Source organism: Alligator mississippiensis, chromosome 7 (genome assembly GCF_030867095.1).
Source record: "Alligator mississippiensis isolate rAllMis1 chromosome 7, rAllMis1, whole genome shotgun sequence".
Taxonomy (NCBI): Eukaryota; Metazoa; Chordata; order Crocodylia; family Alligatoridae; genus Alligator; species Alligator mississippiensis.
The window spans coordinates 75,303,401-75,326,828 of record NC_081830.1 but is presented as its reverse complement, the minus strand read 5'-3'; the positions used below and the strand labels follow the sequence as shown (position 1 = coordinate 75,326,828).

At 43.4% G+C, this 23,428-nt stretch overlaps 1 protein-coding gene across 4 annotated transcripts in view; it reads left to right on the top strand.

Moving 5' to 3' along the window:
- The window catches only part of TNIK (TRAF2 and NCK interacting kinase), a 328,040-nt gene that overhangs the window by 233,571 nt on the left and 71,041 nt on the right, over positions 1-23,428 (top strand). For all 4 annotated transcript variants that reach the window (XM_059731143.1, XM_019500863.2, XM_059731144.1 and 1 more), the window contains exons 10-12: positions 2,270-2,445; positions 8,749-8,815; positions 10,365-10,569. In XM_059731143.1, coding sequence (XP_059587126.1) covers positions 2,270-2,445; positions 8,749-8,815; positions 10,365-10,569 — 448 coding nt within the window. The remainder of the gene's footprint in view (positions 1-2,269; positions 2,446-8,748; positions 8,816-10,364; positions 10,570-23,428) is intronic.

The window sequence follows — 23,428 nt, the reverse complement described above, 5'->3', positions numbered from 1 at the left end:
ACCCATCTTTGCAAAATTCTGGATCAGCTTTTACTTGCCACCAAATCTAGGTGTTTGGTATAAGCTCCTGTTTCCAGTTGCTCTTGGTGTTCAGGATAGCAGACAGTCACAGTTTGGGGTTACAGAGGTTCCCTGTAATGATCTAGGCCCCCACCCTACAATTAGGCATATCCCTGTCATTGGAACCCCACATAAACAAAGGGGGTTGCTCACATAGCTCCAACTACAGTGTCATAGTCCCCCTCTCTCATAAAAGACCTGCAGAACAAAATCCTGTTTAGAATGGGGCTGGCTAGTGCTTCACCTGGCCTGTTCACTCTGGAAGACAGCAAGACATTCTTTTCTTGAATACAAGGCAAGGTGGGGGAACTTGCTCGTTAATACATCTAGAGGAGGGATTTAATTGGATCCGGTTGAGTGTTTTATTTTCTCATCTCAATTTGTATGGATTAATACTTAAAAGATAAAGCATGTTTAGTCTGGCAGTTTAAAAACAAAATCCCCAAAAGCTTATTGTTTTACCTCTCAATGCAATTCTGTAATATCTGTTGGCTTCTGACATTTAATTTACGTTAATTTTCCTATTTGCTAAAATAACTCTCATTCTAGTGGTCTGTCAACATCTTTCTTGTAAATCCCTATTCTCTTGGGTTTACAATGTGGCAAAAATTGTTCCAGGCCAACTTTTGATATGCAAAATCTGAAGCCAAGAGAAATTTGTTTACTAAGATTTGGGTGGAATTGCTTTGGCTGGGGTTTAGTTTAACTGTTTGTAGGAAGGCAGGCAAGGGAGAACAGATTACTTCACTTAACTTTTCCATCCAACCAGTACTCCTAGAGTGGCGTGCCATTCATCTTGATCTGTGAGCACCCGAAGGTTGAAACATACTTGCTGGTACAGCACATTTCATGAACATGCTATAGCTAAGCAGTGATGCCCTATAGGTCTAAGCACACTATGAGCGTGAAATAGCTAAGAAAAACAAGAGTTACTAAGAGATTCTACACAACTAAAAAACAATTAATGATCCACATAATATCAGTTGGTAACATGTAAGCAACCACTTAGCCAGAAATATGTTACCTTAAATAAAATGTACCATCATTGTAAAATAGAGTTAAAGAGGAAATAGTCCATTAGAAAAGTATAGCTGCACCTAAAAATGTCGTACCTACTGTTGCAACCCCTGAACATTGGGAGGTTAAATAAGGTGAAGTGTTTCTTTGCAAAAGGACTGTAGGTTGGGTATTAGAAAGAACAGTCTAAGAAGGAAGGTTAAATACTGGAACAGATTATTATGGGAAGTTGTGGAATCCCCATTGTGGGAAACTTCTGAAAAACCGGTCAGACAGACATTTGACTGGGATGGATTACACAGGGATGATCCTGTCTGAAGTTGGGGGTTGAACTAGGTGACTTCAGACCTTATGGCCCTGATTTTCTACAGTTCTTTTGTTTGATGCTTTTTATAACCCGTTGTATACAGTCAATTTGACTGGAAAGTCAGTGGTGGGTTCCATTCTCCGGGCTTTTGGAAAAGGTATTTACTGGTCACCTACAAAGCTGAAATTGGAGAGACAGGTGGCAGTTGGCAAGTGTGTGCACAGAAAGTGAAGTTGAGAGGAGACTGAGGAATGATGTGGTAGTCTTGCTCAAATGCCTCCTCAAGTAACTTCCACTAAAGAGCAGAAAGAAGAATTTCAGGCAACACTGGGGACAGACAGAAGTTATATTGGTCATGTGATCAGCCCCCTGAAAACACTCTACAGTCCTGCCATGACACATGACTGCAGAGTGCTTTAAAAGTGGCCCATCACATGACAAATTAACCTCATCAATGAGGGATTAGTTGAAGGTGCTCCACTTTGGAGCATGTTAAGGAACTTCTGTTCCCTAGGGTCAAGCGATCATGAAATTGGGGCTGTGCTGATGCAGCCCGGGGGGCTTGGTAGGCTCCAAAGTGGAGTTTGAATTCCGCGCCCCCTCCCCCCCCCCCCCAAACAAGTTGGGTTGGGTTGGGGGGGGGTGTCATTCTAACTCACGGCACTTTACATAAAGTGCTGTGAGTTAGAGTGGGGGGCCTGTGTATCTGTCAGCACTCATCGTTTAAAGGGTGTATTGAAAATTAGTCAGGTGCAAAAAAATTCAAGCTGACAGGATCCTTTTAATTACCCTGATATTCCTGATACTCTCCTTTTTTCCCCACTTGAGTGTAATTCCGGCCCCCTGTGTACAACACTTTTTCTGTGCATTCTTCTCTCTTGGTAGGTCTAAGAAATTCCAGTCATTCATTGAAAGCTGCCTCGTGAAGAACCACAGTCAGAGGCCAACAACTGAACAGCTGATGAAACATCCATTCATCCGAGATCAGCCTAATGAAAGGCAGGTTCGCATCCAGCTCAAGGACCATATTGACAGGACTAAAAAGAAGCGTGGAGAGAAAGGTTAGTAGCAATGCAGGATTATAGATTTATTATGTATGATATAGAGCTGAGAACATCAATTGCAACCCAACTCTTCCCCCTCCACCCCCCTACAGGTTAAACACTGTAAAAGCACATGAGAAAAAGAATAGAAACAAAAAAGCCCAGAAGAGAAATTCTGTCCCCCCCCAAAAAGCTTCCAGTCTATAGCTTATTTCCATAGCAGCATCAGTGCAAGTCTTGCCCCAACTTGACTCTCACTTGGACAGAAATCTGTCTCAGGTTGAATAGTGTTAAGTTCCAGCCAGGTCACCTATCAGAGGTGCTGCTAATGATGCTCCCTTGGGCCTATAATGCTGTGGTGATGCAACAGCTAAAGGTAAAACAACCTGCTGTCTGCTAATCCAGTCAGTTTGTGGAGCCCAAGTATTGTTTCACTGTGTGGCTGTTCTCGCTCAAGGTAGCTGGAGTTCCATCACTGAAGCGAACTGTTATGGGTGCATCAATAAAAGATTTTCATGGCTGATAACAATAGCTGATTATTAATCAGCCATATCGGTCGATGCCGATCTGATAACTGATTTACTTTAATGTGCATTTTAAAGTACTGACATAAATAAACCCTTTTTTTGGGTGTGCTCCAGCAGCCTCCTGCATCACATGTATCAGTGCCCCAGCACTTAAAAATGGCAGCAGGGGTGCTTGAACTAAAGCTTGTTGATTGAGCTTTAGTTCAAGCACTGCCGCCACTGTGCTGACTCCTTTTAAGTGGAGCAGAGCTGAGCAGGCCAAGGTTGGTTGCAGGCTGCCCACTGTAAACTCAAGGCTTTCCACCCTGCTGTTCTTGCCCCAGGAGCCCTGTGTTGGCCGTGCACCCCTTGCCTGCCTGGTAGTGGGAGGTACACCTCACTACCCCCACTGTTGCTGAGCAGGCAGGGGCATGCAGCTAGTGTGGGACTCCTGAGGGAAAGGCAGCAGAGCAGAGTGGTGTCCAGGGCCCTGGCCAGAAGGCATAATTATTGGTAAACATTACCAGCTGAAATGGCCAAAAAAAGCAGACAGCCAATAATGTCATTTCCCCTTTTATCGGTACCGATCCGATAGGCCAGGTGTCTGGCTGCCGGGGGTGCGCTGCTCCATGTCCGACTGCGAGTGGTACACTGATCCAAAAAGGTTGAAAACCCCTGCGATGTGCACAGATATATCGGTTGCCCCTCTGCTAACTGTTTGGGTAGAGGCCCTAAGTCTGTGCCCACAGCCTTGCTGAGTTGCTGTTAAGATTGTACTACTTGGAACCTGTCTGCTTGCAATCTGAACTCCAGTTTAACTAGATCAACTTAACGTAGCTGAGTGGGGAGCTGACTCGATTAAGTGGGTGCAGCCCTCCAGTGTAGACCCTTTACTTGATGTTAAACGGGATGTACCATATTTACTCAAATGCAAAATGACATTTTTTCTCTAATCAGCACAGAAGAAGTCTCTTGTCTCACATTTGCATACAACGAAACCTCATTAAATACATTGGCTATCATTAAGCTACTGCCAAAAGCAGCATGTGGTCAGTAATGGAAACCATCTATGAAGTTGATTAAATGTAGTCAACACTGAGCACAACTGTTTAACACATGAGCCGTATTGGGCAAGGATGCTAATGGGAACCTACCCCAAGGATAGATTAGTGCCGCCCACCTCAATAAGATGTATGGTAGTGCCCATTACACACAGTCCCCCTTGGCAATGACTCAAGTTATGGTGAGCCAAAATATTTCATACATTTTGACTTCCTCTTCACTCCCACAACTGAGATGTGCCTTTCTCTCCCATGTCCAATGATTCCTGTTTTTCACCAGCCTTAAATGTGTGACAAACAGGTGCCCAAACAGTTCACCCAGAATCTTCTCTCAGCCTGTCACATATAGTTATTGTTGCCCTGATCTCCATGAGATGAAGTTGGACTAGGTTACCTTACACTTCATCTGCATATACATTTTTGGAGGATCCCTGGATTCGTGACATGAACACCTGGTTCCAGTCATGAGTGAGGGGCTAATTAGCACATGGATCCTTTGTGGGGTGTATCTGGAGTACATGCACATACTGAGCAGTGCTGACCTGTGGGGTCACTGTGGCTGCTTTTGACTCTGGTGGGGCCCAGCTCAATGAACTATGTGATAAATCATGAGTCTTTTGGTGTTGGACTACTATCACGCATAGTCTGTACCATACAGGCAGTCCTTGGACTTACAACACAATTGGTTCCTGAAAACTGCTTCTTAAGTCGAAATGTTGTAATTCAGACTCAATTTTCTCATAAGAAACAATGTTATAAATGGGGGATTGGTTCCTGAACCAAGGCCCAATACCCATAACCCAAAATTTTGTACTTTATCAATTATAGATGAGTAATATAGCTACATTAATGTATTTATATTGTAAATAGCAATCATATTGATTTGGAAAGACTCCTTTGAGGTGACTTTGCTGGACTTTTTGAAGGGCTCTTAGTTGGACTTTTTGAAGGGTTCTTGGCTGGAGTCTTCTCAGGAGTTTCAGCTTCAGGTTTTTCTGGAGTCTTCTCCACTTTCTTAAAGAAAGCGTCCAAGAAAGTTTGGACAGATGTTCTCCAGGGAGATGAGCAACACAGCGAACTTGTTCACTGGCAAGGCGTCACATCGGATCAAACGTTGTAAAGTTGAAACTGGCATCATGAAGTTCAAACAGGGTGTCACTTTATAAATGTTGTAAGCGTGAAATGTTGTAACTAGAAACGTTGTAAGTCGAGGACTGCCTGGATATAAGTAGATACCCAAGTAATTCTTAAAAGTGTGTTTATGTTTAAATTCAAGGTCATTGCTTTCAAATTTGGGCTTCACTTCCATGTGTAGAGGGGAAGAAAAGGTTGCAGGGGGAAGAGGTAGAGGGCAAAGGGAGTACCTAGCCCCCCCCCCCAAAAAAAAAAAAAAATATTTTCTTTGCTGTAGCTGTGGGAAGGAGACAAATTCAAGGCAACCTTCCAATAAGGAGATTCTCTATACCTGAAAAATTATTGGGGGGGCTCATTTTATGTTTGAGTAAATATGGATTTTAAAGGTCATTAAAATGATTCCTTGCTGTTTTAAGCAAAGTAGGCATTCTAAGCCTGAAATTAGTTTCAGGAGTTACCAAAGTCAGTTACGTGTTCAAGCCACAGTTAGGCAAGGCCTGAGTGTGATTTCTGTTACAGCTATAAATTTGTGGAAATGTTTGGAGATCTGATATCTAACTAAGCTTGTTAAAGGAATATATTGATATTGCACCAAAAATCAAATATAATTTTTTTTTCATTAACTGAAACTTTGTAGAATTCAGCCAATTAACATAATACAGTATTGCTGAATTTTTTAGTTAACGATATTGGCTTTTCCATGCATAAATCCAGTGCTTTGTTATATATTTTGGTAAAATCAAAACAATAAAACTAGGTTCTAGTTAAGTATTAAATGCGTCTGGCAGATGAAGGTTGTACCCTAGAGATGGAAAGTAACTGGGTACACATGGCCTTTGCATCTAGTATATAACCTTTCTTTTGCTATAATTCTCTTCATCTAATAAAGGAATCGCCTTATGTAGTACAGCATTGTAATCAGGTATTTATATAGATGCCTTCATTGCCAATGAAATATTGATATGGATGTTGAGAGTGTAAAGGTTGTCTCCCATCTAGAGTGGAGACAAGTCCGCTCACAACTAGTCACCCTGAAGCCCCAGTTAGCCCCAGCTGGGATGGAGCAGACTACCTGATTATCTGTCTTGTCTGTAGCATACCCATTCGGACTTGCGGACTACCCAGGCAGCTGCGCAATATGCATCACTCCTGAGCCAGTCAACCTGTACTCAGACCATGCTTCAGTCTTGCTCCCTGTTCTTGTCCTAGCCCAGCTTCTGTTCCTACCCAGAAATCTCAGTTTCTTGCATTCTCCTGGACTGCAGCACTATCTTCACAATGATTTCTGGATCTTAACCCTCAACCTGTTTTTCCTCTTGGACCTTCCTGTTCCTGACCCTTAGCTCAGCTCCTGACTTTTGTCTCTGGATTCTCCCCTGGCTTGGATGCCAGTTTTACTCATTCTGTCACATTACTTACCCCTCAGCCTAGCTGGGAGGGATGGGGCATATATATGTAGGAAGAAGGAAGCTTATGCCTTCAAACAGGACTGAAATCTAAATTTTAAAATCTTATTGCTCTAAAGTCTTCCAGTACACTTAGCTTGTTCATGCAAATGAGCTACAAAGATTGTACTTTATACATTTGATATTTTTAGTGATATATTTTTAGATTAGCAAAGGGGATTGGCAGTTTCTATATGGAAATCAGTGCCTTTGCCTTTTCAGTGGGTGGCGAATTGGCTAGAGGGTCGCACCCAGAGAGTCGTGGTGGATGGGTCGGTCTCGACCTGGAAGAGTGTGGGCAGTGGGTTCCCTCAGGGCTCGGTCCTAGGACCGATACTCTTTAATATCTTCATCAGTGACTTGGACGAGGGAGTGAAACGTACTCTGTCCAAGTTTGCAGATGACACAAAGCTATGGGGAGATGTGGACACGCCGGAGGGCAGGGAACAGCTGCAGGCAGACCTGGATAGGTTGGACAAGTGAGCAGAAAACAACAGGATGCAGTTCAACAAGGAGAAATGCAAAGTGCTGCACCTAGGGAGGAAAAATGTCCAGCACACCTACAGCCTAGGAAATGACCTGCTGGGTAGCACAGAGGTGGAAAGGGATCTTGGAGTCCTAGTGGACTCCAAGAGGAACATGAGTTGGCAGTGTGACGAAGCCATCAAAAAAGCCAATGGCATTTTATCGTGCATCAGCAGATGCATGACGAATAGGTCCAAGGAGGTGATACTTCCCCTCTATCGGGCGCTGGGCAGACCACAGTCGGAGTACTGCGTGCAATTCTGGGCGCCACACTTCAAGAAGGATGCGGATAACCTGGAGAGGGTCCAGAGAAGGGCATCTCGTATGGTCAAGGGCCTGCAGACCAAGCCCTACTAGGAGAGACTAGAGAAACTGGACCTTTTCAGCCTCCGCAAGAGAAGGTTGAGAGGCGACCTTGTGGCTGCCTATAAGTTCATCACGGGGGCACAGAAGGGAATTGGTGAGGATTTATTCACCAAGGCGCCCCCGGGGGTTACAAGAAACAATGGCCACAAGCTAGCAGAGAGCAGATTCAGACTGGACATTAGGAAGAACTTCTTCACAGTTCGAGTGGCCAAGGTCTGGAACGGGCTCCCAAGGGAGGTGGTGCTCTCCCCTACCCTGGGGGTCTTCAAGAGGAGGTTAGATGAGTATCTAGCTGGGGTCATCTAGACCCAGCACTCTTTCCTGCTTATGCAGGGGGTTGGACTCGATGATCTCTTGAGGTCCCTTCCGACCCTAACATCTATGAATCTATGCTTTGTCAGGGTAAAGCCACATAGCATATTGATGCTGGCATGCTGCACCCAGAATTTATGACTGAACTTCACCCTTAACTCATCCCATTGTGCAAGTAAATTCCCAACAGATACTAGATCAGGAGTTGGCAACCCCCGGCACACATGCCGTGTGGCACACAAGGCCATTTTGCTTGGCATGCCGTGGCCAGCCCCGGCTCTGGGAACCTGCTGCCAGCGATGGAGCCCGGGCTGCTCCCAGCAGGGCTTGCAGCGTCCCAGGTGCCTGCTCAGAGCAGCCCAGGATCCTGGCTGGCAGCAGCTCCCCAGAGCCAGGGCCAGCTGCAGTTGGGAAGCTCCAAACAGCTGTGCAGGGCTCCGGCATCGGCTCCGCACTGGCACGTGCAGGCGCGCCTTGGAGTGGGCAGTGGGGTCGGGGCCTGAGGCAGCACAGCCCTGGTCTCTCCCCCGCTCCTGGCATGGAGGTGATGAGCCTGGCACAGCTGGGGGGCAGGGGCTTTGGTTGGGGGACAAGAGGCATAAGCAGGGCATCCTGCCATGTACCCTTTGCCCTCATTTTGTTTTTCTGCCATGCTGGCACTCCGGCACCTTCCAAGGCAGGCTTTGTGGTGTTTTTCGGCACTCTGGCCAAAAAACGTTGCCTACCCCTGTACTAGATGGACACCACTTGTTGGCTGCTGTGTGCATGGGCAGAACAGGGTGCACTGTGCTCGTGACCTGCATCCTCTTGCTTTTCTAGTCTGCATTCAGAGTCAGACCTTGTTGGGGGGAAAACTTGAGAACATTGGTTCTCCACCTAAGTTTCTGTTCTCGCACCAGAGCCCTGGGTCTTCAACCCACAGAAAAATGAATGATTCCAGTAAAGGAAACTGACATTCAGTTATATTCCTAGATGAGACAGAGTACGAGTACAGTGGAAGTGAAGAGGAAGAAGAAGAAAATGACTCTGGCGAGCCCAGGTAAAAATCAAATGTTCATTTCTGCCCTTGTTTCTCACTGACTGTGTAAAATTAGTTAGGATTGTAGATCATATGGGCCAGAGGTGGAAAAGACCAGTTTGATCATTGAATCCAGCCTTTGCAAGGGCAAGACATGGTCCCACCAATATGATGAATGGATATTGAATTGAAGCTGTAAATCACCTCAGCCAAAAAGCTGAAAAGTGATGCCTCATTTTTTTTTTTGTGGTTTGCAGTATGGCCTATTTAAAACCACAGGAAAAGGGTGGTCCCACATACTAAATTGTTTACTGCTTGGCAGCTGTGTATTCTGGGTTTAAATTGTATTTATTATTTGGTTGATATTTTATTATGCTCTTATTTATAAATATATAAACGTGGAGGAATGACCATGGTTGTGTATTTTTTGCTTCCATGTAATGGTACAGACAAGTGTATAACTTGTCAGCTTCAAGGCATGCCTCATACTTCACTTTTGCCAAATGGTTAAGGCTGTATCAGCAGTTTCGCTCACTAACATGCAAGGCCTTTTATCTGCTCACTACCAATGATTGTCAATAAATAAATAATATTTCCATATACTTATTTGAATCAAGCCTCTAAAATTGCATCTATGCTGTTTTAAATAGTCCAAAACTATATATACAAATATTTGCATAAACAAATCAGGTTGTCAGAGTAACTCCCCAGGTTGTTGAGCTAGTGAATTTACATGTGCAAAAGAATTTTGCCATCCCTCAGATGCTTACATTTGCAATAATTTTGATGTGAGAAAACCACGGGTGTGAGAACTCAGAAGTGGAAAAATTGTAGGTTCTATCTCAAGACAGTTCCTGAAAATGTGCCTCTTGATTTCCATGTATAGTTTCATAATTATATTTTAGTTTTTCACTCTGAAACTGTTGATTGCTTCCTCAAGCATGATAGCAGTAGAACTTCCTTTGATTTTTTTTTTTTAATTAGTAATTAGTATCAGGTTATTCCATTGTAATAAGTCTTCCATTCCACTGTAATTAGTAGCAGTTTATTCCGTTATTTCTCTGAGGTAGTATTTTAATAATTTTCACTATTTCACACTACGTCTGTTTTGTGAACTACTAAATACAGTACTTGCCACTTTAACATTAGGGGCTTTGACTTAGGAGTCTTTCTAGGGGGAAAGACCTTAAAGAATTAAGTTATTATTGAGCTTGTGAACGGGGCAAGGTTCCTCTGTATTCTCTTGTGTGAACTAAGCCACAAATGCAAGGATGGTCCCTCACAAAAAGTTTGTTTTCTCTTGGATCACTGCAAAGACAGTGAGACTGAAGAGCAATGAGGGATGAATTTAAGCTGCCCTCCCCACCTCTTATTGTAATCTTCTCCTTTCCTCTACCAGTTATTGTCTCAGCACTCTCCTGTCCACCCTGTTTTAACCAAATGCTTTCACTGGTGAAGTACAAAGCCAAAAGGGAAAGGGAGCTAAACTTACAGAAACATGCAGAATTTTCCCTTTTACTGTCATCAGAGGCTTAAAAACAGGCTTTCCAACTTGTTCTTCCCCATGAAGCTCCATCCTCAATCTGCCTGGAGAATCAACCCTGAGACGGGATTTCTTGAGGCTTCAACTAGCAAATAAGGAGCGCTCAGAGGCCTTGCGCCGGCAGCAGCTAGAACAGCAGCAGCGAGAGAATGAAGAGCACAAGAGGCAACTCCTGGCAGAGCGGCAGAAACGGATTGAGGAGCAGAAGGAGCAAAGACGAAGGCTGGAGGAGGTAATTGATCTGGGTCATGCAAGGGGACTTTTAATGCTGCCGTAATGTTTTATGTGTAGCAATCACTGAGATACTGTTCTCCATCTGTTTTTTAAAAGACTATTTTCTAAACTCATGCATAAACCCAAATGCTTTGTTACACTGAACAAAAAGCCTGTTCATCTGTTCCATATATGTCCTTAAACCACCCTCCTCTATGATGTTGAAGTACTTTCTATCTTCTCCATAGATAATGCAATAATAATATAAAAAAAATAATAATATAATGAGCCCTTTATTACAGTGACCTGAAAAGAGTCCACAGAAGCTTTCATCAGGTTTAGGTTTTATTTATGTGACATACATGCCGCTTTTCTCAAAAGAGGCTCAGGACAGCTTACAATAAGACAAAAAATATACAGAAATAGAAAAAAATATTAAAATAATGAGATAAAAACAGTGCTCCCAAAAGCCTAATACTCAAAAGCACACCTTCTTCCCCACTGCCCTGCCTCAAACCAAGGAGGGCATCCCCTCATGCCTTCGCTTCCCTGTCCACATCCACATACTCCATAAGGGAAAGAACAACAAAAATGCCTTACTGCAGAGGCATTGGTTGCACTACATCTCTCACCTTTGATGGAAACCTAAATTTTGCCATGCCAGACATACCAGTGATGCATCAAGCTCATTATCCTTCCCTTTGCAGTAGCCTATGCTTGATATGTATAAACCCGCAAGAAAACTCAAACCCACACCCCCCAGCCCCACACATGCAGTGCTCTTCACCTCTCTTTGAATTTCAGTCTTTGCCAACTGCAGTTAGGTGCATGGAAGGGGGAGGAGCAAATTGTCTCCTGATTTCTCTAAAAATCCGTTTACATCCCTCGGTATGAGATTTAGTTACCCTTGTCTTATGTACTAACTACAGCCACTATTGATCATAGAACTCTACCCCACTCCGAATCCAGCTGCAGTATATGTCTCTGTGGCTCTGTGTATCTGCAAATCCCCACAGACCAAATACTCGCCATGCATGAAGCACTTAATTTTGTTTTGAACCTACCTGCCATTGGTTTCCTGTTTGTTTGTTTTTTTACCTTTTGTGATTTGGCTTTGTACCAAGAAGCCCATAATCCATTTCATCCCAAAGTCATCCCGGCAGCCTCATTTAAGGGTTCATGCATTAAATGCAATCAAATGAGCTTTTCAGAGGTCACTGGTAGGTCTTGTGGGGTGGGGGAACTTGCAGCAAATGAATGACCAGGGCATCCACTGCATTAATTTGAATCAGACAGCACATCTGATATATTTAACCTAAATCTCTGTCTACTTTCTAGGTTTCTATTCAATATACCGTAGGCTAGAAGCTTAGACATGAAAGAATTTCAAGCAACTGATTGTGCCATGTTAGAGCAGCCAGTGGTTCTTCTTCAAGGCAGTTCTGTTAACTTCCTTCAGGGCTAAAAACAGCAGAGGGGCAAATCACAAGCTGAGCATTTTTCAGTCTGGTAAATATGTAGGTCTGTAACATCGTTAGTGTGCAGAATGTTCTGCACTCGATAAATTGTAGGTCAGGGTTGTTTTTCGCTCTGTACCATTGACAGTCAAAAGAGTGGCTTTGAAAAGAGAAATAAATTGGGCAAAAAAAAGAAACAAAAAATCCACTGCAGCAGTAAATGATAATCTAAGGACTATCATAAGGAAAGCCAGTGCTGCCATTGTAAATTGATGTTGCTGCAAGCACTAGAGGAATGGAACAACAGAAGAATAAAAGCAGACACCAGATTAGCTGAAATCTTGTAATGAATACAATACTTGCTAGCGTATTAATATATTCTCTTCAAATTGAAGCAAATTGTTCCCTCTCCTCTCCTCTTCCCCAAACAAGGTTTGAGTTTAGAGCTCTTGGAAAAGTTCCAGGGGGCTCCATTCTGTGAGAAGCTGATTTCACTGGGAGCTAAGGCACTGAGTACCTTGCAGGATAAAGCCTATAGTATGCACTTGGCTCTGGAGATATCAGCCATTTTTCTCTTTCCGGTCTTTCTCATCATTAAAAAGTAATTATCACTGCATCCAACATTTGAAACTAATGCCTTTGTTCCACATGACTGTCCCCCCCAGGCTCTTCTTTCTTCCCTTTCACATAATATGTTGCTATGAAATGTTAGGTTTTAAAATAAAAGGGATATATATTCTGTGCCAAAGGGATGGGGGGGAGTGGGCGGAGGAGAGAGAGAGAGAAAGAGAGGCCTTTAAGCTATTTTTGCCATGTCACACAGCAGAAGAGAAGAAAATGCAACTGAAACTGAATAGTGTCCTCAGCCCAAGACAGATTCAGATGGCAATATCATGTTTTGTTCCATGATCTTAAATAAAATTGCTGTAGAGTTTTACAAAGAACAGCGTGTTGCTGGGCTTCTCTCCTGTCTGAGACCTTACACTCAGACTTTTGATGCAGCTCATGGTCTGGCATGACAGGAGCAAGAAGCTGTGCAGTGAGCAGTTGCTAACCTACTACCTGATAGTGCATGTTGTGCTCTTGGCTGATATTTTGAGTACCAGCTTCCTTTTTCAGGAGTTTTCTCTCAACTTGCTAAATAAGAGCATGATAGTGAAAACATCTAGCCATTGCTAGATTGCTGGTACTGCTGCTTTATACGTTTCTGTTGGTCATATTTGGAAATGCGAGTGCAATGGAAATACCCACAAAAATGCATGTGTGGCTAGAGTGTGCAGAAAGGTACTTAGTCCCATGATATGGGAGCTTGAGTTGCACATTGGTTTTCTCCAAGTGGCACCGTTTGAATCAGTATTTTGGACACGTATTTGCCTATATGCCAAGGGTTGGTTGTTTAGTGTATAAGTGGTCCACTTACTGGATGTCATTAACATGGCTAGCAAGAAATCTAGAGATATTGTACTAAGGATTTTAAAATAAGGTATACTTTTGGGAGAAGAAAATAAACCCTTATACTTCAGGGCACAGGCCTACATCAAACTAGTAAGGCTAAGAAGGAAAATTTCCCTAAAGCAGGTTATTCTGTAGCTGCCTACTGCAAAGTTGTTTGTATCTTCTTCTGAAGTATCTGACCCTGACTTCTGTATGAAACAGGCTACTAGGCTGTTGGGCTGATCATTGGGTTGATCTAGGTTAGCAGTTTCTTTTGTTAACTTAAACATTGAATTAAATCCAAATATTTCAGCTGCAGCAGTATATTCTTGCTTAAGACCTGACTCTTCACTTGCTTATGCCAGCTTAACACCACCTCCAGTCACATTATTCTTGATTTATGGTGATTAACTAAGAGCAATATTTGATTGAGAGAACTGGGTCAGGTGCGTGCAAATGACTCTTGTATGATGCAGGAAAGTGAAATTGATTGAAGATGCAGGCAACTGATGGATTTGCTGCTGCAAATTTTTACTCATATAAAATTGGTCTTTAAGACTCGGTGGAACATCCATGACAAATAAACACACTTTGTCTTTGGCTTTTGGGTGGCTTCAAAGTCATCTTGTCTTGTAGTGCTAGACCTATCACAATGTTAATAGAGAAAGTCCAAATGCGTAATAAAACCCCATCCACCAGGTCAACTGCATAAATGAATGAGTCGGCTGGAAGTCAGAGCAACACCAGGGGATCGACCTAGAAGAATGCTGTAGTCAGATTCCAAACGTGCAAGGTTTATATGATATAGCTTTATTAATTAGAGATTATGAAAGGCCAATTAGGGTTCCAAAGGTGAAATGGATTTCTTCTGTCCTTCTGCCCTGGTCCTAGTAGAACTCATCAACAGGAAATTCTTCCTGAGAACCATACTAGGCTTTTCCTTGTTTTGGTTTCATCTCATTACTTGTATGTTCTCCTCACTGGATGTTCCTAAACCAGCCATTCTTGAACTTTCTCATAATGTCAACCACGCCTTAGTAGTAAGCCTTTTCAAGACCACTTGGCCTTCTATCCACAATCTCACAGCCTTCCTTTGGAAATGACAGGAAATACCTGCATAGAAAAGTATCAGCAGAAAAGGTCCGAGTGCCATTAGTAGTCTTTTAGGCTGCTGACACATGCAGGGAAGAAACCCCCATTGTACTAGAAGAAGCAACACTTCCATTTGACCCAGCTCCATACCATCTGTATAGATTGAGCACTTTAGGCAGGTTTTTTGGTGCTTTTATCTAATAGTTGACTAAATCAACTCTTAGATAAAAGCACCAAAAAGCCTTACTGAAGCACCCAATTTATATAGATGTTGGGCAAGCCAGGTCAAACTAATACAATGCCTTTTCTGGGTATGCGCTGGGCTCAGCGCTCAGGTGTGCTAAGTTTAACGGTAAAGCGCTGGTTTTTGGTTTTGTTTTGTTTTTCTGTTGTTTTGGGTTTTTTTACACCTGCAAGCCTTAGTGTAGTTTAGCTGCTAGAACAATGAGGATGACAGCAGGCCGCTACAAGAATGACAGATGACAGCAGGCCGCTACAAGAACTTTATGGACAACCAATAGTCTACAGACCATGGTCTGAGAACTGCTATCCTTGGTCCCTATACTTGTCAGATAGCCAGAGAGAGCTACTATATCCCCCTTAGCCATCAGTTAACAAACCTGTGTGTATTTATATCTTGAGACTGAGATGCACAGGTCTCACTGTTATGAGTAGAAATAAAACCTTTAGCTAGCTTTAGAAATTTGTGCCTCCTTCTTCAGCACCTAGGGCATTTTCACACATCTCCAGGAGGCACATGGAGGGAGGGGGCACTTTTTAATTAGCAAGCTGTGCTAATTAAAAGCGCCCGAGCGTCACATGTATCAGCGTCCCCTCACTGAAAAAATGATGGCAGGGTGCTTTGATTTAAAGCTCATCAAATGAGCTTTAGTTCAAAGTGCCCTGCCACCATTTTTCAGCGTGGGGGTCGCTGATACACGTGACGCTAGAGTCTGCTGGAACGCATTCATTTCCCTGATGCAGTAGGTTTCCAGCGCGTCGGAGCAGACTCCCTGCATGTGTATAGGAGCCCCTGGTCATTTCTGTGATGATTCTGATTTCAGACTTCCCTCTCATCTCTTCTATATCTCTCTGAGAGTGGTGCGCTCAGAATATGAATTCATTAGTGTAGGAATGATCTCTTCAGGATGGAATAATGTCAAGCCTGCATTCATCCGAGGTTATTGGCCTGTACTTCTGATCAAGGAGATGTATGGGAGAAAAATGTCAGTGAGAGTGGCATGCATCGTCCCAAGGAATGGGAAGATGTGGCCCCAAAAGGCCATAGGGAAGATGGAAAGAAAGTAGTCAGCGCCACAGGAAGAACCTAACGTACCCCTACATGACCTCTACTGGTGCTCATTGGGATTGGCCATAAATGTAGCCGGAAAGAAGTGCCCAGGAATACCAGGGTGAAGGATTGAGTCCTGGCTCTTCCTTCAATTTATTAGCTTCAAATAAACATTTGGAAAATATTTGAAATTTTTGCTTTGGTGGTGTAGGTGAGTGCACATTTCACTATTAGCTTAGGAAAGAACTGCCTAAAACCTGCTTAATTGAGGTTGTCTTACCTCTTTTCTCTATTGTGTAAAAAAACAAATCTCAATTTATTAATTTTAAAAGGATTTGGTGACACTTAAAGCTGTAGCCCTTTGATTCGATGCAGTTGAAGTTCAAATGATGTCCCAGGGACATAGAAAATGCTGTAACTTCATTCCTGGGACTCTGTCCTACAGGGATGTAGCCAACAATCATAGGTGCCACTTACCTTTATCCGTCTCCCCAGCAATGTTTGAAACAGAATCAGATGGAGAAACTCTTAAATCGATGGGTATCATGTAACTGAGACTAGAATTTGGTCCAAGGGCCCTGTCTTCTGAAAATAAAATAAACAGGTGCAAGAATTGCTATAGAATTTTTGCATTAAAAACAGGACAGAGATTTATTTGCTAAGAGAAGTGTGAAGGACCAAAGAGGATCAAAGATTATAATAGTATCAAAGAAAATATTCCTATGATAAAGAGAATTTAGATTTTTTTGCTCTATATAAAGTAACTAATTGTTGCAGCAGAGATTGAACCTTGGATTTTCCATACCTGAACACAAGCCTCTACCACTTAAAATAAAGGAATAACCAGTTAACTGGTATTGGTGATAGAAATTCTAGCAGTGTGAGGTAGTTTTCCCTTGTGCACCCCAACTGCTAGAAGGGAACAAATATAAATGTAAAATAACTGTGTTTTAGGACCTTGTTGTAGCTTTTTTCTTTTTTCTTTTCCCCTGTTCCCCTCCATTCCCCTCCATTCCCCCAGGCAGAAATTACTAAGGTCAAGTCTTTACAGTGAATATGCAAGACAGATGTGAGCATCTTATTATTTGCAGGTGGACTTCAATTCAGTCCAGTTGTAGGGCTTGATCTTCAGCAAGTGTAAATTGCTGTAGCTCCATTATGGATTCCTTTAAATGTATGCTAACTACACAATTGAACATTCATCACAAGCACTTAAAAAGGTCATGCGTATGGAGTCCAGCAGTCATCCACTCACAGACTTGCACCATTTAAGGCTCTTGTCATAGGACATTTATTCACGTGCTCCGGGAGTGGGGGAAGAGGGGTGCTTTAATTACAGCGGTTCTGAGAGCTGCTCTAATTAAAGTGCCCAGATCATCTCGCGTATCAGCATTCCCACACGTAAAAATGGCAGCGGGAACTAGGGTTACCATATGTCCAGGTTTTCTCAGACATGTCCTCTTTTTGGACCCTCCAATCTCTGTCTGAGTGGTTTTTTTTTTAAATATGAACCAATGCCCAGGATTTTGCTCTGCTCTGCTGGCAGCAGCCGGGGGGGGGGGGGGGGGGGGGGGGGCGATTGGAGGTAGTGGGCACACACATGGCCGGCATGCAGCCAGGCAGGGCTATGGGAGCAGCATCGGCAGCTAGATGCACGTATGTTTGTGGGGGGTGCAGGGGTTGGAGGGACAGGACTTGGGGACTGTCTGGGGGACTGGGGGGGCGCTGTGTGTCTCTGTCAAGGGTGTGTAGAGGGGATGGGTGTGTGGTGGGGGTGGTGCCTGCCAGCTTTGGGGGAAGCTGTCTGGGTGCCAGGGTTGCAGCAGAGCAGAGGTGTGGGGGGGATGCCCCTTGAGGGCAGCAGGGAGCTCCATGACTGGGCCGATGGCACTGGGGCTGGTGCCTATGCTCGCAGGCCAGGCTGGATGGGGGACGCTGCTTGGAGTGGGGGGGGGTGGGGGGAAGGGGCAGCGGCTGGGCTGCCTGGTGTAGCGCTGGACTCCCAGCCCAGGGTGGGGAATGCCATAGGTATCCCCTCTTCCCACACCCGGGCTGGATTCAATGCCACCACCTACATGAATTGGAGCTGCTGCGCTCTGGCCTGGTTGGAACGGAGTAGCTGGGGGACCCCTCCAACAGAGCTGGGGAGCAGAGAGGTCTGCAGATTGGGAGTGAGGGGCACCAGCAGGGACAGGGGGATGTGGGTCAGGAGTGAGGATCAATAGCAGGAATTGCGGGGCTGTGGGTTGGGACTGAGGAGCACCAGCATAGCCTAGAGGGGTGAGGGATCTGCGGTTTGCGAGTGAGGGGCACCAACAGGGCCATGGGTCTGCGGGTTGAGAGTGAGGGGCAACAACCGAGATGTGGGGGCTGCAGGTTGGGAATGAGGTGTCCCCCAGACAGGTGTCCTCTTTTTCAGAACCGGAAATATGGTAACCCTAACTTTAACTAAAGCTCATCATGGGGACACTGCTGCACAAGATGCTGGAGTATGGTAATTGCTACAGTCGAACAGACTTGATTAATTGAGTCTGTTCCTATGTGCTGTAATTACACGAGCAGCAAGGCTGCTCTGATGTGCTGTATAGGTGCCCATAGTTTCCTTCTGTAACTGCAAGTAACACACAGCTTGTAGAAGTTAGGAGAATTTTCACAGATGCAACTGCATCAAATGCAAACTCTTATGGTAGAAATGTGGAACCGTGGCAGCTTGTTTTGTTAATGTATAGGGTCTTGCATTGATGCAGTGCCCCTACATGGCCTTTTTTTCTGTCTCTAGCTACCCTTATACCAAAAAACCTTGGTATAAACAGGATCATAGTTTTTCATGAGTTTACAGGCCAGACTGGTGCCTTCTCTCTCTTAATTTCATTAAGTCAGAAATGTGGAGTAGATCTTTCTCTTTTATGATGGTCAGTTTCCCCTCTCCCTTTAATTGGGGTTTAATTTCAGTTTTGCCTGCAAAAGATTATATTGGAAGCAGCATTTTGGTATGGGAAGGATCAGTTCTTAAAGTAGGGGCCTTCACTGTGATCTCACTCAGCTTCAGTAGATGCAAGACTCTTGTTTGCAATAATGCAATAAATAGCTGGCAACTCCAGCTATGAATGGGAACTTCCTATCTATGTTCTAGTCCCCAACCCATGCAAATAGATGGTGTTTCATGCATGCTGCCTCAGTCAGTAGTGGCCTTGAAAGATGCCACAAAGACATGGCCCCTCTGGAGTATTTCGTAACTTGGAATTCCCCTCGTGCCTGTTTTCTCACTCAGATTTATGTTTGGGAGCAGGTGCCATTCTCCCCCCCAGGCTGTTTCACACATGCACTTTTGCCTTTCAATATTTGCTTGCAGTTCGTGGAAAAGTTCTAACCTGGCAGAACTCGGATATTCTTGCTCTTTCCATGTGGGTTTAGATGAGCAGAGTGAACAGCTGATCTTTTGAAGTGGTCTTTTTCATGCTAGGCTTCCGGCCTTTCCCATCCATGGCTTTGCCACTTTATGACTTCCCTCATCAGTACTAAAAACCTGTCATTCCTAATGCAACATAAATAAGATCCTGTTGCAGTTTCCAATGATCTGCCTATAGCCTCACCTGTGAAGTTATATAAATACCCTTAGTAACTGTGGTCTTGCCGCCTTTGAATAATAATAGGTCTGGATAACAGAGCTAGAGCTTAGAGAAACTGGGGAAGCAATATCATGAGACAGAGAGGAAAAAAACTGAGATGGGCAGAGGAAAAAAGACAAGTGAAAGGCATTTTCTAATCATTCACTCCATTTTGCTGTCATGTTTCTGCTGCTCTGAATCCCTGATTGAAACAGGGGCTTCTCTATCTCAGCTCCAGCAGCACCAGCTCAGCACTGCCAGAGCAGGGGAGATTGGCAGCAGTGTAGGAAGGGGTAGATGAGAAATCAGTGCAGTGCTAGAATCTTCACCCAGGCTGTGATGCGTCCAGATGTCTGCCGCCTGCAGAAATGGAGCAGCGAGTAGAAACAATTCCAGTCCCTCATGAGACTGGGTTTTCTGGTAATTCATAGCAGCTATGGGGAAATGGCCTTTAATTCACTTAACTGATCACTTTATGTGAGCTGATAAATGGCTGTTGCGTTAGCAGAAAGGCAGGCAGTGGGTTGATGTTCTCAGGCTAGGTAAGCATACGCATTTCAGTGCTGTCACATTATTTGACTGCAGGATTGGGCGTTATGTATTTTATTCTGCAATGTGTTATTGAAAGAACAAGTCAGATTTAAAAAGAGATGTCAGTGCACAGTAATTAATTGGAAGTTTAGGGTTATATATATCAAGTTAGTCAAAGGGTATGTTCTGTTCATATAGATGGGGTGTGTGCTCGCACGTGTGTATGTGTGCGCGCACAACAGACCATATATACCTATGGTTTGTTTGTGAATGTATGTAATGACAGTGGCTTCCAATGGTAGAGTACTTTCATCAGAAGTATATTTGAGTAATCAAGTGAACACTCTCAAACAGGGACTTTCACACACATTAATTCAACTATGTTAAATATTCTGTGCATTTAATAGCATAGATCTCACAATGTAAAGCGATACACTTAAGTGCATTAAAAATAAGAGTATAAGATATATATAGTGCAACTAAATTTACATTGTTGTAAAAATCACATTTGTAGAGTCCATTTGTGTAGGTTACTAGTGACTTACAGAGAATAAAACGTGAAAATACTCAGGAGTCTCCCATATGCTGCAATAAAGGATGCATTAAAAAAAAATCCATAAGTACACTGCAAGTGACAGAATGTATTATTTCGCCCCACAGATCAACCAGCTCCTAAGTATCAAGAGCAGTCAGCTGTATTATGAAGTCACTCGTAGTGTTTATTTAATAGAGTGCATTTCAGAGCCCTACTGTAGATTTCTAGCCACTGCAGTCCACTCAGTCTCTCTGCATCTGCAATGGCAAAACTGCCCAATGAAAACAATGCACATAATCGTGGAAGCTTGGGTTGGTTGCCTCCTTATTACAGCTGTGTGTCTGTTGTGACTGGAATACCTGAAGTTGACAGGCCTGCAAGATCCATGTTCTCCTATGTTTGCATGCTACTGCCCTCTGTTGGCCAGTTTTTCATACTGCCTCTGAAACTGACCGTTTTACATAATGTGAAAATAAAACAGGCAGATCACATACAGCTTTATCTATTATTATCTGCCCATGATTCATAGCCTTCTTATAGGTCATGTCCCTAGGAAGCTCCTAGCAGAAGAAGAGTTGTCTAGCTTTTTAGTTTTACATTGTTCTGAACAGAGCAGCCAAGTGCCAATCATCTTCCTGTTGTTTGTTTGCCAAAGTAGCCTAGATGTCATGCGTCTGATTTTTTTTTATTTTTTTTTTCCTTCCCCTCATACAGGTGAAAAAAAAAATGGTAGTATTACACTGGAATACAACTAGCTGAAGGGAGAGCAGAATCAGGCTGCTTGAGTCTGAGGCTCACCCAATTTCTTAGATTTATGATTGCTTCCTATTGCCTTGTCATATCGCTCAAGCTGAGTGAGCTCATCATTGCTTTATATTGGTATGAGGATCTCCCATTATCTCAGGCTTTAATCAGGTGCTGTAAGAAGTTTTCGGGCTGGTAAAGACTTCCCTTGCTGCTGATACATTAGAACCCAGGCCATTTGTATTCAATCTTTCCTAAAAACCTGCCTAATTTGTTGCAGGTTGCCAAGTTAATAATGAGCTACACAGTTATTCAAATACAATTTTTACTTTTAAGAGAACCACTTTTCTAGTCAGCTTAAGCACCACAGCTGTCCTGCACAGCCATTTGATGCAACTGGATATATCCCTATAAACCCTTCTCTTTGCAAGGGCTGAGAAACCTGAGTTTGCTAATTATCTAGTCTCCGCTGTATTGAACAATTCTCATGGGGGTGGCCTTGGTCTGAGGAAAGTGTTATGCAAGAGTAACATAGCTATTCCCCAAGGACCTGAGAATAACTTGTCTCTCAACAGAGTTTATGAGAGGTGCCCTGAATAATTGAAGGAATTAATTTATTTGTGTGAGGTGTAACACTCTTGCTACAGCCATTAGTATGAAGGAGGAGCTGAAAGTTCCTCCTTTGCCTTGTGAGATTTCATTGCAGGTGTCCCCACAAACACATGGGTATTTGTTGCCTCAGTACTACTATTTTGAACCAATACAATTAAATGCCCATGACTCAAAGGTAACTACCAGCAATCAATCCTCTTTAAAATGAGTATGTAGGGGAGAAGACCAAAAGAGACAAGGTCAGAAAACCTCAGAATCTTCTTCTCTGTAATGTTGATACAATCTGTTTCTAGAGAGTTATTCAACGGTAGGTCTCAAAGTGCTTTACCAGAGAAGTAACTTTATTCCTGTTTTACAAATGAGGAAACAGAAGCGCAGGGAGATGAAGCCACCTGAGTCATCTAGCAGCAAAACTGAGAATAGAACTTGGGTCTCTTGAGTCCTTTCCAATGCTGGGTCCACTAAGCCACTTAACTTGGTGTCTCTGGTTAGAGATAAATTAGCTTTCCAGGAGACTTGTCATTTCTGCTCCTCTCTCTACCCTTTCTCTGTCTAAGGTAGCAGTAGAGATTCTTCCATCCAAATATCTCTGCATACTCTGGTGAAAAGACATTAAATAACTTAGTAACTGGTGGTATAAGCTGGGAAGATTTGGGAAACGTTGAATGGCACATCAGAAGTTGAAAGCCAACCCATTATCTTTGCATCTGGAGGTGGATGAACCAACTAAGCTCATTACTAACTAATTATTTTTTTACACTTTTTAGCTTCTATCTGGGAGCACTTAGGGTGCATCGTGAGCTCATGTCAGTGTTAGCTGTGATCAATATTAGATATGCATTGCATGTAGGGCCTGAGTGGCATGTAATTATAAAAAGGTATTGATTTCTGGGAAGAGGTTGCAAATGTACAAATCCTTCTCATAAAAAGCAGTTTGATCTTCAAATGACTTGACTGAAAGTCTTATTTTTCTTAGTAAATAAGATAACTTGCCAAAAAGAATTTTTAAAGTATGATCTGGAATTTTGCTCAGCCCTTCCTACATATTGGATCAAGCAAAAATAATAGGCCAGTATTTCCTCCTCAGTGAACAGACCAGTTCAACTGTACAGTACACCAGTCTTATGGCTCAGAGTCAGATCTCCACTTGCTCATTTTTTCCACTCATTTTTACATAGATGTGGCATGGGTATTTATTCTCTTTGAGACAGAATGGAAGTATTTCCCTGGCAGTGAGGAAGCAGCAGCATTATGTATATTACTGAGGATGGAAATGTGTCAGTACCAGTTGCCCCTTATCTAGCTCATGGTGATCAGCGTGAGTCTAGGTAACAGCAGCCTCTGTGCTGCTATTGCCTGCAGTACATAGTCAGGAAGTTCATCCAGAGACATCCCCCAGACCTTCCAGGTGGGTTTCAGAGCTCAGATATGTGCTCCTCTGTGATGCAACAACAAGCTGATGTCCATTCGAAGTACTGACCTTCTTCCATGCAGTTCACCATTTTTGCTTTGCTTCAGGATTTCTATGGCGTGTCTTGCAATAGGAGCAATGTTCAAGCAGCCATATACTATGG